Raw genomic sequence first — 19,199 nt, 5'->3', positions numbered from 1 at the left:
CAAGTATTCGAAAAAAACAAAAAAGGCTAATTTTTCCTTCATACAGATATTCGTTTACTGAGTTCGTTGTAACGGATCGATTGTGAAAATTTTGTTAATTTAACAATGATTTATCTAAATATACTATTTTCTAAAAAATTGTTATCTAATATACTGAACTTTTGTTTATAAATTTTAAAGTTACTAGAACCGATTTCATGTAAAACGAAAGTTCCTTAGCTTTTAAAAAAAGGCACGAGTAGGTACCTAGGCACACTCTAGAAATAATTTTAAAAAGTAGCTAGTTATATGGCTTTTTGTTTTAAATAAAACTATGTTCTACAAGAGCAAAATTTTTTCGCTGTAACTCTAAAAGTTTAGTGAGCAAAATATTCACAAAAACCACTTACGATTAAAAAAAAACGAATTGAATGTTTTCAAATAACACCATTTTCGAATTTGATGTGTTCAAACTTCAAAAAACTCATTTCTTTGTTTTTAGACCAATAATATCTGTTGTAAAATTGAAAACCTTATTTTACATAATATTTCATTTACCTATTTTTGTAGTTGTTCTTACTCCGAGTAATCGTCAACCTATTCACAAGTGTTTTTAGTTCGCTCTGCTTTATTAATTTATTAAATCGAATTTTAACCCAGACTCTTAATTCAAGTTGTGGTCTTTTGTTTGCCATTCAATTTTGTAATTTTTTTTCACTATAACCTGGCAATTCATTTTTGTTAATAGTGTTAAATACTAAAAATCTATCAAAATTAAACAGCAAATTCATGCTAAAATTGACCCATAGTTAAATCTGTACATATAACTGATTTCATTTATTTTCTTGTGTGAAAAGAGAATATACTTTGGCGCTCTCAACATTTTTTGCTCCCGTTGATGATTTTTACTTGCTCAATAGGGCAAGTATTGGTTTCGTGTCAAAAAAAAAGTTTCGAGGTTTTTATCAAAACTAACATTACGATGATAGAGAAGTCCAAAAAAGTGGGTCCGTCGGTCTGTGCGTCGGTGCGTCCATCTGTACAAGTAGCTACAGCCTAAACGGGTGAACGGATTTTCTTGAAATTTGGTATAGATGTTTTATTTGTAATTTCCAAGGTTGGTTTTTTTTGGTTTTTTAATATCTCGCTTAGAACGTATAGCTCCCATACAAAATTTTCGAGTTATTCCAATTTTCTCGAAAATGGCTCTAACGATTTGGATTAAATTTAACACACGTAATGCTGTACAAAGTTCCAACAAAACTGCGTTTTTAGTTTTTCTCTAAAAATACGGATAATGGAAATATGGTATTTCCTTTTTTTTAAATCACTAATGTCGGCTCTTCCCTTAAATCTTTAATTATTTATTTCAATTTTCTCGAAAACGGCTCTAACGATTTTGATTAATTTTTGCATACGTAATATTTAAAGCAATTGCAATAAAACTGCATTTTTAGTTTTTCTCAAAAAAGTCAAATAACAAAAAAAAAGAGCAAATACGTGCGGCCCCAGTCGTGCGTTTTATTTGTTTCTTTCTCCCGGTGAGTGAAATTATTATATTAGCATATGTTCTGCCTATTGAAGCATTATTGAGACTACCCTTCAAGCAAGAAAACTGAGTTCAACAAAGAAACTCCGACCTCAGACCGCGAAAATCGGGCTTGCACTCACACACTTGCAACTTTTTGTGTATGAACACAAAGTCGAACGAGAATCGTGGTAAAAAATAAGAAAAGGAAAAGAAAGACAAGACCAACAAGAGCCAAAGCGTCATTTTGTTATTTTTTGTTGAAGTGTTTGGTCGCGTCGTGTCTCGTGTCGTTGTTTGTATAATGTTAGTTTATTAATTATAAACAATTTTATTAAATTATAAACAATATGGAAAACAAAAAAGGTATGTTTTATATATCGCTCAAAGTGTTTGGGTTAAAATGTTGTTTCTTCTTGTGTTGTAGATGTAATCTCTAATGATGAAGAAAAATCTAGAAGGTGAAACATGCGATTGGGTATCTAAAAAAACACCAACAACAGCAGCAGCATCAAATGAAATAAAATAAAAAAAAAATGTATTGTATTTTATATTGTATTTATTGAATTTCGTTTGCCAAAATAAAATAAAAAATAAAACAGTTTCAGTGAAAAAAAAAATAAATCTTGTTCTTTTTTTGGTCGCAAATGCGAAATGTCATCCCTTTCTTATTTCTCTTTCTGGTAGGTTTTCGCTGCTCCGGCTCAGGTCCGCCTTCGGCTCCGTTTTCTCGGAATGGAGATTTTCACCACACCAATACATATGCAATCGACTTCGCGGTGATTATAATTTTCATACTAATTTGAGCCGCCTTCGGACCAGTTTCTGATCCGAAGTCGGACTCAGCTCCGCCTGAGGCGGAGCGGATTCGGACCGAGGTCGGACCTGTTTGCTTGAAGGGTACATTGTATCCGAACTTCTTGCCTACATTTTCATGTTGCTGCTTGCTACCAACTGAGCTTTGAACATAACCTGCTGCTGGCTCCATTCTGCATCGCATTTTGCATACCAGCCTGCCTGCTGCAATTAATTGTTTTCATCGTTGAACTCATCAGCAACAATAACAATTTAACAATATACTCTACTCACCCTTCAAGCAAGAAAACTGAGTTCAACAAAGAAACTCCGACCTCAGACCGCGAAAATCGGGCTTGCACTCACACACTTGCAACTTTTTGTGTATGAACACAAAGTCGAACGAGAATCGTGGTGAAAAATGAGAAAAGGAAAAGAAAGACAAGGCCAACAAGAGCCAAAGCGTCATTTTGTTATTTTTTGTTGAAGTGTTTGGTCGCGTCGTGTCTCGTGTCGTTGTTTGTATAATGTTAGTTTATTAATTATAAACAATTTTATTAAATTATAAACAATATGGAAAACAAAAAAGGTATGTTTTATATATCGCTCAAAGTGTTTGGGTTAAAATGTTGTTTCTTCTTGTGTTGTAGATGTAATCTCTAATGATGAAGAAAAATCTAGAAGGTGAAACATGCGATTGCGTATCTAAAAAAACACCAACAACAGCAGCAGCATCAAATGAAATAAAATGAAAAAAAATGTATTGTATTTTATATTGTATTTATTGTGAAAATTTCGTTTGCCAAAATAAAATAAAAAATAAAACAGTTTCAGTGAAAAAAAAAATAAATTTTGTTCTTTTTTTGGTCGCAAATGCGAAATGTCATCCCTTTCTTATTCCTCTTTCTGGTAGGTTTTCGCTGCTCCGGCTCAGGTCCGCCTTCGGCTCCGTTTTCTCGGAATGGAGCTTTTCACCACACCAATACATATGCAATCGACTTCGCGGTGATTATAATTTCCATACTAATTTGAGCCGCCTTCGGACCAGTTTCTGATCCGAAGTCGGACTCAGCTCCGCCTCAGGCGGAGCGGATTCGGACCGAGGTCGGACCTGTTTGCTTGAAGGGCATCAGCTGTTATCTGTCATCAGTAATCAGTCATCACTCATAACATCTGCCATCTGTTTCAACTGCCACCTATCATCTCATACCATAACCAACATTTCAACCTCAAATTCATGGTTCGTGCATGACCTAAGTACAGGGTGTATCAAAACTTTTTTTTTGGCAAGTAAAATTTAAAAATATTGATTTTTACATAAATCCAAAATTTAAAAACTAAACCAAAATCAAAAATATGTCTGCGTGCACTGTATGTGATAATATTGCGGATTACCTTATTGACGCAATTATTTGTCATGGTAACTGTCGTAAATTATTACATATTAGATGTATTAATGCTCCGTTCAGCAGCATCAAACTTTTTAAGGAAAGGAAATCTTTTTATTTCTTTTGTGACGATTGCGATCCATTTGCATACAACAATATTGTTCGTGATGTATTACAAAATAAGCTGCATATCGAAAATCTACATAACCAATTGCTCCAACTTAACAAGAAAGTTACAAATAATATCGCTTCTAGCCGCTCGCATATCTCAAATAAAAATAATCCTTCATCATGTGATGATACTGCACCCAATACCGACAAACGTCAAACGAGAAGTAAGACAAAAGTTAAAAATATTATCTCTAGACCTAAAAGCTCATCTAAACGCAAAAGCAATGAACCAAACGCAGAGAACTCTCTTCAAAATCCATTAGTTAAACAACAAATTGACAAAATACACTCTAAAAGTATGTGTATGCTAGGGTTTGTTAAAAGAAGATCAATTGAATTCAATGACCCTTATATCACTAAAGCAATCTACTGTTCTTTGGTCCGCCCTTTGTTAGAGTATTGTAGTGTTATTTGGTCTCCTTTTTATGATATCGATGTTAAAAAACTTGAATCTGTCCAAAAACAAATTTTTGCTGTTTGCATTAAGAGGTCTTGGATGGAGCACTGAGTCGTATGTGCTACCTCGATACTCTCATCGTTTAAGGCTCATTGATATGTGTAGTCTTGCAAATCGAAGGAAGTTATCAGAGGCTCTATTCGCGTTTGATCTTCTCAAAGAAAATATTGAATCCTCGTACTTATGTTCTAAAATTACTATCAATTCTAATGTGCGCACTCTAAGACATACCAGATTTTTAAAGGAAACATTTTCAAAGACTAATTATGCCTCCCATGAATCATTTATAGATGTTCAAAAACTTTTAATAAATACTCTGACCTGTTCTCATTTGACATAAGCAGAGAATGCTATAAGAAAAAAATCTTGCAAAAAATGATAGATGAAGAATCTTCGTGATACGTTGCCTTTGTCGTTTTTCTATTTTCATTGTTTAAAGTTAATAATTTCATATACCTATTTATTCGTTTTCTTAGCAATTTAAAAATGTATAAACAATTTATTTCATCTCATTTATATTTTAATTTATTTTCAAATCTTGTTATTTATATTCTTGTTATCTATATACATAATGTATGTTGTTATTTATCTTTTTTAATTTTGTTATTTAAAGACAAATTTTTTGTACCTTTTGTTGTCTCATTTTGACAAAATATATATAAACTAAAAAAACAGCAACATCAATATTTGATTCTGTTACGCCTTCTCGTCCACTACAAAACTTCAATGTACCAAACCCCCCGACCTTTCTTCCGTCGTCATCTATACCATTGCTTAAAACTCCAACTGAAAAATCACCTATATCTGCTCACACCTCACCCAAAGTTACTGAACCAACAACAACAATAAAACCAACAACTCCAACACTAATAACCGGAACTGATGAATGCCAAATGTCCTCTAAACCAATAATTTTGTCAGTTGCGACGTTACCAAACTTTTACTCAATGGGCGTAAATAATATTGATACAAGTAACTTTCCACTTCAAGCTTGTCATGTTCAAGAGCAGAACAACTCAAAAATGCCTTTTGAATCACGTTTAAAAATTGTTGAAGGACAAAAAATTCTTTTCATTTCTAAGCTTGACCCATCTACTAATGCCTTAGACATAAAAAATTTCATAAAAAACAAGATTGGTACGCTACAAAGCATTATTGTAGAAAAAATGCTTCAACGGAATTATTCTAAGTACTCATCTTTCAAAATAAGGTGCTCAGATTCAGTTTTTTATCTTTTAAATAATGAATCTTTTTGGCCTTCTGGAATTGTTATGCACGAGTTTGTAAATAGAACATTGAAAAAGCAGCCAAACCATTTTCACAAACACCTGACAATGCAAACATCCAACTGCAGCAACTTCAACAAGTACTAATATACTATCAAAATGTGAATGGATTACGGACAAAGACCAATAAGGTCTACAAAAATGCAAATAACGTTTCGCACGAAGTTATTGTCTTAACTGAAACCTGGTTAAACTCATCTATCGCTGATACCGAGCTATTGGACACAAGTTTTCAAATTTATCGCCGTGATCGTCATTCTCTTAATGAATCTGCTAAAGTTGGTGGAGGATTGCTGATAGCTGTCAAAAACTCTCTCGTTAGCACTCTAGTCGATGATTTCCTAGAGTCTACAATTGAAATTCTGTGCATTAAATTAAAGATGTCATCTGGTTACTTATATGTAGTGGCTATCTATGTACCACCTAATTCCAAATCCGAGATATACGAAGGACTTTGCAATTGCTTGGATAGCATTTCAGAGAAAACTGAATCAAATGATGAAATTATAGTAATTGGAGACTTTAACTTAGGAAGTTTACATTGGTCTTGGATAGATGAATTCCAAGAGCTACTTCCTGTCAATGCTTCGACTGCAAACGAATTCAGCATAATGGATAATATGGCATCATTAGGTTTAAAACAATTGAATGGAGTCAGCAATCAATTTAATAAAATTCTGGACCTTGTTTACTTTTCTGGATGTTTAACATCGGACAGCTATGTTGAACCTTGTGACTCAAAACTTATTGAAGAGGACCGATACCACCCCGCATTATCAATTTCCCTGAGCTTGAGTGTTTATAATCTACCTAGTAATTGTAATGATAAATTAGAATTTAACTTTAAAGAATGTAATTTCAATCAACTTTTTAACTTACTTGATAGTATAAATTGGAATACCATATTTTTAAACTCAAACTTAGACGACATGACTATAAAATTTTATAATGTTTTATTTGATTGTTTTATCGAAGCTATTCCTTTACGAAAAATAAGTGAATAACAAACTAATCCACCATGGTTCGATATGCATGTAAAAACTTTAAAAAACAAGAGAAACAAAGCCTGGGTAAAGTTTAGTAAGTCTAGGACTGATGAAGATTACAATGTATATATGGAGCATAAAAATGAATTTGAAAACTACACTAATTTTATCTATTCAGAATTTATTGCAAAAACTCAAAGTGAACTTAAATCAAGTCCAAGAAATTTCTGGAAATATGTTGATACTAAAAGAAAATTCGACGGTTATCCATTAAATATGAGCTATGAAAATGCAAACAGTCATATTCCAGAAGTTATATCAAAAATGTTTGCCAACTATTTTAAAAGTGCCTTCGCCGATACTTTGTCGTCTGATGCAACAGATAATTATTCTTCAACGGAAGAGTATTCTCATCTGGCGTTAATTAATTTTTCAATCTCTGAAGACTCAATCATAAATAAAATATTAAAACTAGAAGATAATATAAGTCCTGGTCCAGATGGCTTACCTGCTTTTATGTTAAAAAAATGTTCATCTTATTTGTCTTACTTATTATATCTCTTGTTCAATGAATCCTTAAAGTGTTCAAAATTTCCTACTCTATGGAAATATGCTTACCTCAGACCGGTTCATAAAAAGGGCCCTAAGAATTTGGTCACTAATTATCGTCCCATAGCCAAACTGTCCGTTATTCCAAAACTTTTTGAATCCTTAGTATGTGACACTCTTTCCTTTAATTGTTCCTCTGTTTTATGTGAAAATCAACATGGATTTGTGAAGAAAAAATCGACGGTAACAAACTTACTAGAGTTTACGACATTTTGCGTTGATGCTTTTGAGAAAAAGCAACAAGTTGATTGCATATTTACTGATTTCAGTAAGGCATTCGACAAACTAAGCCATGAAGTACTTTTGAAAAAGCTAACAAGAATTGGACTAAATGAGAACTTTCTTTCATGGATATCTTCATACCTGTCATAGACAGGTATTACTACCTCAAGGAAGTCACCTAGGCCCATTGCTCTTTGTGTTATTTATAAATGACCTTCCTTCTGTTTTCCAAAACTCAAAAACTTTATTTTATGCTGACGACGTGAAAATATTTCGAACAATAAATTCCCTATCCGAATGTAAGCTCTTGCAAGAAGAATTAAAAAGATTTTGGGAATGGTGTTGCACAAATCGCCTTATATTGAATATTGACAAGTGTAAATCAATGAGCTTTACACCAGGGGCGTATACAGGTTTGCTTCTTGGGGGGGGGGTCATGCCAATTTTTTTTTTTTTTGTTTTGATAGTAGTTTTGATAGCAGGCATAAACCTGAAAATGGGCTTTTTGAATTATTAAACATTAAAATTTGTGCGTCTTGCATTTCGAATCGAAAAGTTCCGAATGTATAGTTCTAAAAATAACCAAACAAAAACGGTATGAGATTCGTTTAAGTTTAGCGTTAAACCTTAAAGCCTAGAACGCTGCTGATGTGAAACGAAATTTTGCGTCGGTCTCCACGAGGACAACGAAATGCTTGCGAAATCTGGACCGAAAAGTACTCAAAAATTGCAAAACATAAATGAAAAAAAAAGCAAACAAGCATCGCAGAAAGACATGCAATGATAAAATGAACAACAAAAACATCTATATAGAATTAAAAAAATTTTGTTGATGTTGGGAAAGAGCCGACATTTAGGGCAAAATTTTGTTAAATAAAAAAAAAAATATATTTTTTTATTTGACTTTTTTGAAAAAAAAAAAAAAAAATAGAGATGCAGTTCTATTGCAATTGCTTTGAATATTACGTTTGCAAAGTTTAATCAAAATCGTTAGAGCCGTTTTCGAGTTATTTGGTACAATTTGAAAAATTTGTATGGGAGGTACACTTTTTTGACTTTTTTGAGAAAATCTAAAAATGCAGTTTTATTGCAATTGCTTTGAATATTACGTCTGCAAAGTTTAATCAAAATCGTTAGAGCCGTTTTCGAGTTATTTGGTTTGAATTGAAAAATTTGTATGGGATGTACAATTTTTTGACTTTTTTGAGAAAAACTAAAAATGCAGTTTTGTTGCAATTGCTTCGAATATTACGTCTGCAAAGTTTAATCAAAATCGTTAGAGCCGTTTTCGAGTTATTTGGTTTGAATTGAAAAATTTGTATGGGAGGTACACTTTCTAAGGGAGATACAAAAAAACAAAAAAAAACAACTTTCAGAATTCCATAAAAATCATCTGTACCAAATTTGAAAAAAAAACCGTCCACCCGTTTAGGCTGTAGAAATGTGTACAGATGGACGCACAACCGCACGGACGCACAAAAGCACGGACGGAATTGCGAGACCCACTTTTTTGGAAACCATCATCGTAATGTTGGTTTTGATTAAAACCTCAAATTTTTTTTTCGACACGAAACCAATACTTGGCCTATAGAGCAAGTAAAAACTCAAAATGTCATTTTTCCACACACAATGAATGTCCCCGGCAATTGTTTGTGTGCGGAAAAGAAGTTTAGACTTTCAATTTCGTTGTGCCGAACAGCGTACTACAGAACGAAAAGTTGAACGAAATTTTTGGTTTACCATTTCGTTGTTTCATTTTTGTATGGGATTTTTCGTTTCTTATCAGCAGCGCACTAGGCTTTAATTTTGACCAATTGAGGCTATCCTCTCCTAAAAATAAAATGTACTGTACGAGTACTTCGATTGAATAATTTGCCTTAAAACAACTGCTCATTGTTTTCCGCTAGCCCAGAAAGTTAAAATAAAAATCGTTTTTACTTAATAACAGTTTAAACTTTTGAATTAAGTCTTAGTAACCTCAGGCAAACGAATCGCAAAGTTTTTTTTTTATCAACAGAATTGACATCCACACAGCAAGGCCACAGAAAGCTTCCCTATTTAAAACATATTTTATTCACTTCATCATATAAAAAAATAGAAGATATGGCTGCTTCTTTTATTTGCTGGTAAGCAGTGTCTTGCCCTTAAGATATTATTTTTGTGTACCTACTAGATTCAATTTCTTTTAAAAAGCTTTGAATATAATACTTATCCGGATTTTGTTTCCATACAAAACTCTACAGCACAGCTCAACTAATATTATCGAACGAATCAAAATAATCCTAATCCAGCATAGCGTTCGCAAAAAATATGACCACATCCCCAAAATATGGTAAAATAGTTTGTTTGAATACCAAAAATTTTTTTACCTTTAATTTTCGTTCATGTTCTAAAACTTCAACATTTTAAAAATAATATTACTCAAGAGATTTCAGTATCACATAACAAATTCTTTTTTAAGTTCTGAGTTCTTGGGGGGGGGGGGGGGGGGGGGTCATGACCCCGTGACCCCCCCTTGTATACGCCGTTGCTTTACAGGAAAACAAAATTTAATTGCTTACAACTATGAGATAAATTCGTCGCAATTATGTAAATTATCAAATTTTTCTGACCTAGGAATCAATTTAGATCCGAAACTAACTTTTACTGATCATTATAACCACATTATTAAAAGAGCCAATGTAACACTTGGCTTCATCAAAAGATTTGCGCGGGAGTTCTAGGATCCATATGTTTTGAAGGTTCTATATATTTCATTTGTAAGGCCAATTCTTGAATACGGATGTATAGTGTGGGCACCTTACTATATGATTCATATAAACAGAATTGAAAGTATTCAGAGAAGGTTCATGAGATTTTCGTTGCGTTTTCTTTCATGGTCCGATAGAATTGTCCTACCTCCATACTCGGATAGACTTAAACTTATTAATTTACCATCACTTTCAGTTCACAGAGAGTATTTGCAATTATGTTTTATAATTGGGATAATAAGAGGCTCAATATCTTCTTCAGTGTTGGATCGACTGAATTTTAATGTTGGGCGTGCTGGTTTAAGAAATAGGTTACCAGTTTGTGTAGTTTTTAGTAGATCTAACTATGGCGTCAATAGCTCTATGAATCAACTAATTAATATTTTTAACAAAAACTTTCATATAATCGATTCTATTAATGATAATGTTAAATCCCATAAATTCAAAAATAGCTTCTTTAATCAATTTAATTAATTTACCAGTTTTTTCTGTTGTTATTTATATTAGTACATTTAGTTTCAATGTTAATATATGTATATTTTATTGTGATTAATTGACAATTATTATTCATATATTGAGTTTAAGTTTAATGATTCCATTGTTAGTATTTAAGCTTATTTCTAATGTAAGCATTTAACATATTAAATAAACTATGTCTGTTGTACCATATTATCATTATTTATCATTCGACATCATTTAATCCCCCTGATTGCAATTTTAGATTATTTCGAGAATTTCCATAATTAATTCCAGCTAAAAGAGCGTTCTAGCCCACAGTGCGCTGCACAGTGGGGAACCTTGTATGGGAATGTGGAAAAACCTAAACCTCCGCAAAATCTTAACTACTGAACCGTTTTAGATGAAATTTTCAGGAATAATAGGAAATAAAAAGATAAATCAACACCAGCAATTTCCACCCAGCTCCACCTACTAAAGTAAAAAATGGCTATTTAAAATAAAAAACTCAAAACTAGTTCTATTACATGAAATTTAACGAAGACAACGTAACTTGCCACTGAAGGTTTTCGGTGTGCTCAACTCGAATCTGAAGTCAGACATAATTTATCAAATCCCGTTTTTGAAATATTACCGTAGGAAAGTGGACCCTATTCTTTTTCGGACCTTATTCTTTTATACAGGGTGTCCGGTAAAAAATGGATAAGCCAGAAATGGCTGATAGCTAAACTTATGACGGTACTAAATCCAAATAGAAAAAATTTCTATCGCAACCAGTTCAGAAAGGTTTTCGTTCAGTGTATTTTAAATTTTATCAACTTTCATTTTTGGTTACCACAACTACGAATGGTTGTGTAGATTTGATAAAAACTTTTACCCTTCTGCTATTCGTCACGTGAGTTCTTATTTGTCGTACAGACCATTTTTGCCGAAAATGAGTTATAGATGCCATCTTATATTTTCGACCACGCTCTTTCGATTGCTGCAATCAGAATCATCCTATCTCTTTTAGTTTTCAAGATAAAAAAAAAATAATTTTTTCCTATAGACCAAATTTTTTCGATGAATTTTATGCTTATTTGTCCTATATACGTTTTTGTATGCAGTAGGACAAATACTGGCTTTATAATTATGCAAAATTTGTGCTTAAATGTCCTATATCTAATGAAGTTATGTTTTTCACACAAAAAAAACTAACGTCGCCATATTAACTCCTACTAGAAAGAAGCGAAAAACTCAAACTTTAAAGTCATTGCATTGTAGAGTATGGTTGCTTAATGCTAAGGTAACAGTCTCTAATTAAAAAAAGAAGGACGTCATCCATATCGTCCCGTTTCTGCGTGAACCACTTATCTACACAGCAAATTTTATTCAGTTCTTAAAAGATATTAAATTCTTGAAATTAAATAAAGAATGTATTGAGTTTTGATTTCAATAAAAATAATTGGTTTCCTATTTTTTCTGTTTTTGTGTCTTATATCCAATACAAATACCACTGGAGAAAAAATGTTTAGCCTTTGTTTCCATGTGTCTGTAACTGTATCGACAGGGTGTCCTATGTTTTTATACCACGGGAGTTTAAATTTTTTTTTTACGTTTTGCATCGAAAAACGAATTTCAATATTTTTTCAAAGAAAAAGTGCAACAGATATGAAAATTGGTGCCGTGAAATAACGCCGAGCGAAATAACGCCGAATTCCAAAATTCGGCGTTATTTCACTTTCAAAAGCGAAATAAGGCCGAATTTCAACATTCGGCCTTATTTCACAATGACAAAGTGAAATAACGCCGATTCGGCATTATTTCACTTTTTCAGTGAGGCAAATCCTGCTAAGTGGAGCTTATGAAAAATTGCAATGTAACCACCTGTAGTCACTTTGGTATTGAAATGCCATATTCTTGGCAAAGGGACATAGCCCATGGACATTACAGCCACTTTATATTTGTGGACTTAAGTCCCACTTGAGTTAGACATAAGTTCCAAATTGATTGTCAAACTCAGGTTGGACATAAGACCCACAAATAAAAGATGGACGTTATGTCTCACTAACGAAGAATTCACAAGTTATAAAATTATTTCCCAACTGGATTTGGGATAGTTACAAAGTTCGATTTTGCACTTATGTCCCACCCTATTGGCACATACGCCTATCCAATAGTGTATCCAAAGCAGGACAGCATGTCCCCAGCCTCCAAACATACATCACTGTTTATACGCCTAAGTCCTGGGTATTATTATTGTTTTTATGTGTATACCAACAACAAAGATATGTTTGTGTTATAACTTAGCAAACGCGAAGCGGAAAAAAATTTGCTTACATGAGAATCTATTTAATTTTCGGAACCCAAACGCGAAGCGGAAAAAATTTTGCCCACGGGAGAATCAATTTTGAGGTGTGAAAATAAAAATTCGCGCGAATTTTTATTTTCACACCTCAAAATTGATTCTCCCGTGGGCAAAATTTTTTCCGCTTCGCGTTTGTGTTCCGAAAATTAAATAGATTCTCATGTAAGCAAATTTTTTTCCGCTTTGCCTTCCACCAATTAAAACAGGTGGGATTTATTCGTTTCTTATCTTTGTATTGTGGTGACCGCCCTATTTGCGATATAATTTTCAAAATGACCCGCGCTTATCATGCGAGGTTGGTTGTATTCAAAGTTTCTTTTTCATTTAAAGAATCTGAAACAAAACGCGAATAAAATAGAACAAAAGTTATTCTACATTATTATTTTATATTTCGAAAAGTGTGGGGCTTATGTCCCAGTTAAATAAAAAATATGTTGGGCTGATGTCTCACTCAAGTGGGATATAATTCTTAAATTAAATGTCGTCCCACTCAAGTGGAACATAACTCCCAAAAATAAAGAGTGGGCGTTATGTCCTTGGGTCTTATGTCCCTGCGCCACATTTTTATCACCTCTTGAAACTTATCTAGGTTAATGAATAATTAAGAGGCATATAAGAGCCAAAACTTTTTTTGAACCTATACCTCGATGGGATGGACATAAGTCCCAAATTAGTATGGGAGCCATTGTGCCCAAATAAATTTGGGCCTTATATGCCTTTGAAAATAAAAAAAAGGGTAACATACCGGTTAACTTGCGTCTGCTCTTATGCTCACTTTTCTAACATTCGGCCTTATTTCTCAGTTGGAACTCGGCGTTATTTCACTTTGACAAAGTGCAATAAGGCCGAATGTTGAAATTCGGCGTTATTTCGCTTTTGTAAAGTGAAATAACGCCGAATTTTGGAATTCGGCGTTATTTCGCTCGGCGTTATTTCACGGCACCATGAAAATTTTTAAATGCTCATGTATAAAGTCAATTATTGTAGAAAATTATACCGTCATGTCATTATCTCCTTTATGATACATGAAGCCAAACCCACTTACTACATTTTAAGATATCTCGGGAAATAAAAAAGATATCGAAAAGATTTAAACAGGTCTTGAACGAAGGAATATAGTTCTAATAGAAACCTTTTTTTTTGCATTTTCTAACGGTAATATTTCAAAAATGAGAGCTGATTAATTTTTTTCTACTTCGGATTCGAGTTCATCACATCGAAAACCTTCAGAAAAGTATATTTTGGTTTCTGCAACAGAAAATAAAATTATTTTGTAAACCAGTGTAATATATTAGGTAGGTACTAAAAACAAATCAAGTCAGGTTTAAAATGCATGTCATTTCCACTTCAAATGGTTCTAGAAGACGAATCCGGATGGTTCCGGATGAGATCTTTGCAGTGGATTCAATCAACGAATCAACGAGGCAATGCAATGGCGGCAAATGGCGGTAGTGCTTGAAACTCTAAAAGACTTAAATTAAACCATTTTATCATTATCATTTATCGTATAAGTACCAAAATTAACGGCAAGAATAAATTAATTCAAACAAAAAAGATTCGAACTTCCTCCATACGCGCAAGATTGTTATTTGCACGTTACACTCGAAAATCCCTATACAAAAAAATATACTAATTTCTTATACAATCGTGTGAGTAGAAATGTGCAAATTTCAGATTTGGGAATTCTTGCCCATGCTAAATTTTTATTTCGAAGTCAAAATGGCGTAATAATTATACCGTTTAACGATTTACTTTTATGAATTTAACAATATTAAAAACAAAAGTTTGTGGAAAACAAAAGATTGTATGGTATTTAAGAAAACCGTCTGCAGGTAAAGTTAAAAAAAAATTAAGCATGGGCAAGAATTATGGAAACACCTAGATAAAATGTCAAATATCTAAGGATTGAAATAAGATATCGACATAAATTAAATGCAGTTACAAAGATTAGTGTTTTATATAAAAATTAAATTATTAACGAAGTTTTCAAGGGTAGTATTAGAATTTAAAATTCTATTGAAATGGGTCAGGGGATGTCAAAGTAGCATTTTCTTAAATCCCCCATAAACGACGTCATTATTACAGAAAAGTTCTCAGTTTGAGTGCTTCATAGCTTATAAGGTTCAAATAGGTTCTAACAAATATAGCAAATACAAACAAGTTTTAAAAGAAATTTGCTCTGGGTGGGATTTTATACAATTTAAAAAATCTGAATTTTTGCGAAAATGTGCATTTTTCGGAGCCTTGCCCGATTTCGTTTTTTCCATTAACGACTCAAAATAGGAGATCAGATCTGGTTCTAGAGACCACTCAGCATAAGTTATGAGCAGTTGGTAGTGAAATGAAAAAGATTAAGTCAATTCAGGTGGGTTCTAACGCCTCATAAGATATCGATTTTCGTGAAATACGAGCAATCTTCAGAGGCTTCCCGATTTTTATTTTTCCATTGTCGAATAAAAAAAAAGTATCAAAATATGTTCAGAAGAGCACAAGGCATAAACCATGAGTTGCACGCAGTGATCTGTAAGAAAAGTCAAAAAACGCTCCACTCTATTGCACAAGGCACTCGTTTGGGCTGGGCCGGCCCTGGTTAAATTATTCCTTTATTCATTAGATAAATTACAATTTTTTTTTTTTTGGAAATACGGACATGACAATGCTGCCGTCTGCCGTATTTTATTTTTTTGTAATTCAAGCTTTTTTTTTTCAAAGTCCAAACTATTTTGATTTTGTGATGTTTAATGTACAAAAAAAACACTTTTTAGTAACGAAAAACAATTAAGTCAAAGTGGTTTTTGTTATATACAAGAAAACTTACTTGTGCATTAAAAGCATGTCCTAGAATTTCACAAAGTTTTTTCGAATACTGTTCAGATTTTCCAGTCTCCGTGGCATACAAAATGGTCGCTTTTATACGTTTGGATAGAGCTCGACCAAATAATTTGGATGTGAATTTAACAGCTCTGCAAAAAAGAAAGTTACTTAGATAAACAACTATCATTTGTAGATTTGTATTTGGTAATGCAGGCTATTTTGGTCAATTGATTTTAAATGCAAATAAAAAACTTTATTTCATCTTTTACCCAACTTTTCGTCGCTACTCACGACATCTTCAGGGGTTTTATTATGATCTTTATTTAACATTATGAAAACAAAATTTTATTTATTATTTTATAGAGTCGTTCGTGGTAAGTGTGCGCAGCCGATAAGTGTGCGCATTGCTATTTTCTCGAAACTGGTGTATAAAATTACATTTCTGCTAATGCAGAATTAATTAGATACCTGATCTTCGTCGAAGTCCGTAATATTTAAGCTTATGTTGTTTTTAATGTTTAGAGAAAAAGCAAAAGAAAAAAACGCTAACTTTTCCTAAAATTTTTCACAATTTTCAAACTCTGACAGTGATCTGTCTTTGACTTAAAGCAAAGATTATAGAATACAAAGATGTCGCATCCCATACAAATTACACTGGTCAACAAGGTTTTTGCCACAAGAACCAAAATATACTTTTCTAGTAATTTTCGGGGTGCTGAATCCGAATCTAAAGACAGAAAAGTTTGATTGGCCTTCGTTTTTGAAATATTACCGTTAGAAAATGTCAAAAAACGTAATATTGGCTGTTTTCGAGGTTATGTCTTTATGTGGAGTAATTCATTATGAATAAATTTGAAACGGTTATTATAGCAACATATATTCTTCTTTCAAAAACTGTTTAAATTTTCCCGATATCTCTTTTATTGCCCGAGATATTTAAAATTTAAGTAGCGGTCTTTGAATCAGAAACAACACTGGCCAACCAAATTAAACTTTTTTTGCCACAAGAATCAAAATATACTTTTCTAAAGGTTTTTGGGTTGCTGAACTCGAATCCACAATCAGAAAAATTCTATTAGCCTTCGTTCTTGAAATATTACCGTTATAAAATGCAAAAAAAGGTTTTTTTTTATAACGGTAATATTTCAAGAACGGAGGCTAATAGATTTTTTCCGATTGCGGATTTGAGTTCAGCAACTCGAAAATCTTCAGAAAAGTATATTTTGGTTCTTGTGGCAAAAATTCTGTGACCAGTGACTTATACTTTAGATTAAGTTTAGTTTCTCTTTGGCTTATTAAATGAAACTTAAGATATCTCGAGCAATAAAAGAGATATCGGGAAATTTGAAACAGTTTTTGAAAGAAGAATATATATTGCTATAATAACCGTTACAAATTTGTTTATTATGAATTACCCCACATAATAACAGAATCTCGAAAACAGCCAAAATGACGTTTTTTAGCATTTCATAACGATATTATTTAAAAAACGGAGGCCAATCAAATTTTTCTGACTTCAGATTCGGATTCAGCACCCCAAAAACTACTAGGAAAGTATATTTTGGTTCTTGTGGCAAAAAAAAAGTTAAATATTGTTGACCAGTGTTATCGGATCCCCAAATTTTTCGGGTGGTACGTGATATGGCGTACCACAACATGTTGCTAGTAGGAAAATGTTGCGAGAGCGAGGGAATTCCTTAAAAAAATTGGAATCTCTTAAAAAAAATTACTGTGGCCTTCTCTCTTTTTCTTTTTTGTTCTCGTGTCCTTGTGTGTTGTGTTATGAAGCGCACTATCGTTGCGACAAGGGTGATGGTATTTTTTTTTTCTTTTTTTATTTTCTACTATTGAAGTATCCTGCTGTAAGGATATTCTGTATTTTGTATATATTTTTTTTTGATATTTTCTTACCTTTGCGTTGCTGTTAATTTTTTTAAGTAGCTAAGAATTTTTTTAAGCCGAGGGTGGTTTTCTGTTTTTATTTTGGTTTTCTCTTTTTGTATGATAGTGCACACATATTATTATGTGGATGTTTTTTTGTATCGTTTGCGACGGCAAAATAATGTCCATGGAATTGAGTGTTGATTTTATTTTTGGTTGAAATTTATTTTCATGGTTTGTTGTGAGTTTGCTTCAAGTTTTTTTTCTTTGGTAGGGCAGGTAAAGTATTGAAGGAGTTATTTAGTGTGGCTGATAAGGGAAGGTAAGGTATTGAATGATTTATTTTGCGTGGATGGTGAGGGCAGGGAAATTATACAACAGTCGGAAAAAGTATTTTGACAAAGTGAACATTTTTCTAACTGATGAGAATAATCTGTAACGGTTAAACATAAAATAAGGAAGTTGACGGTTATTTATTGAGTATGTTATGGTGAATCTCATGATGGTCAATGTCAGTCATATAGTTGGTATTATGCTTCGAGGCTGCATTTTTTGTATAAAAAGTACTAAATTTTGAGGGAAAAAAGTATTTTGACAAACGTTCTTTTTCAACGTTGGTAAGGTAAGGTAATGCATTTTACGTGTTTCAAGCACGTATACAACTGATAGACTTGTTAAGGCCCCGATTTGTAAAAAATTGGTCAAAACGGCGAAACTTAACATTGAAATTGGTGCATCTTCTGTTACAAGTCATAATTTCTGTGTGTCTGTTAAAAAATCTGTAGAGAACTGAATTTATCGCGGGAAACTAAAAATTACCAAATGTACAAACACAAAAATATAATTATACTACTAAAAATTTACCACAAATGGACAAAAAACGAAAAAAATGCACTTAAAAAAATTGAAGCATTTTGAAGAATTCACTTTATCGCGGATTGACTCCAAAAAGTCTGAATTTGGAAATGCCATTCTTTCATCAAAAACCTTGTTAGCAAAAGTACCCTTTGCATTGAGCTCGAAGAAGACAATTTTACCATGTTTATGGGAAGATAATACAGTATTTATCTCATAAAACAAAAATTGAAAAAAACTGAATTCTCAAAGGAACATATTGGTATGCTTCTTTCATTCAAAAACAAACTTTTATGGACTACATTCTCACAAATTTCTATCTCAATGATCCGGGAAACGAAAAGGAACTGTTGAAGCTCCGTAAAAATTTGGTCAAGTTTGTTCCAGAAGCGAAAAGCACAACAAAATGTCCCTTTGAGAGTTAAATATTTTTTCGATTTTTGTTTTATAAGATAAATACTGTATTATCTTCCCATAAACATGGTAAAATTGTCTTCTTCGAGCTCAATGCAAAGGGTACTTTTGCTAACAAGGTTTTTGATGAAAGAGTGGCATTTCCAAATTCAGACTTTTTGGAGTCAATCCGCGATAAAGTGAATTCTTCAAAATGCTTCAATTTTTTTAAGTGCATTTTTTTCGTTTTTTGTCCATTTGTGGTAAATTTTTAGTAGTATA

At 32.7% G+C, this 19,199-nt stretch overlaps 1 protein-coding gene across 5 annotated transcripts in view; it reads right to left on the bottom strand.

Moving 5' to 3' along the window:
* Positions 1-19,199, bottom strand: part of LOC129905198 (nitric oxide synthase) — an 822,682-nt gene that overhangs the window by 197,801 nt on the left and 605,682 nt on the right. For all 5 annotated transcript variants that reach the window (XM_055980616.1, XM_055980618.1, XM_055980617.1 and 2 more), the window contains one exon: positions 15,793-15,937. In XM_055980616.1, the coding sequence (XP_055836591.1) occupies positions 15,793-15,937 (145 nt within the window). The remainder of the gene's footprint in view (positions 1-15,792; positions 15,938-19,199) is intronic.

This window comes from Episyrphus balteatus, chromosome 1 (assembly GCF_945859705.1).
Source record: "Episyrphus balteatus chromosome 1, idEpiBalt1.1, whole genome shotgun sequence".
Lineage (NCBI taxonomy): Eukaryota > Metazoa > Arthropoda > Insecta > Diptera > Syrphidae > Episyrphus > Episyrphus balteatus.
The sequence above is the reverse complement of the archived record's forward strand: the minus strand, read 5'-3'. Positions and strand labels throughout refer to the sequence as shown.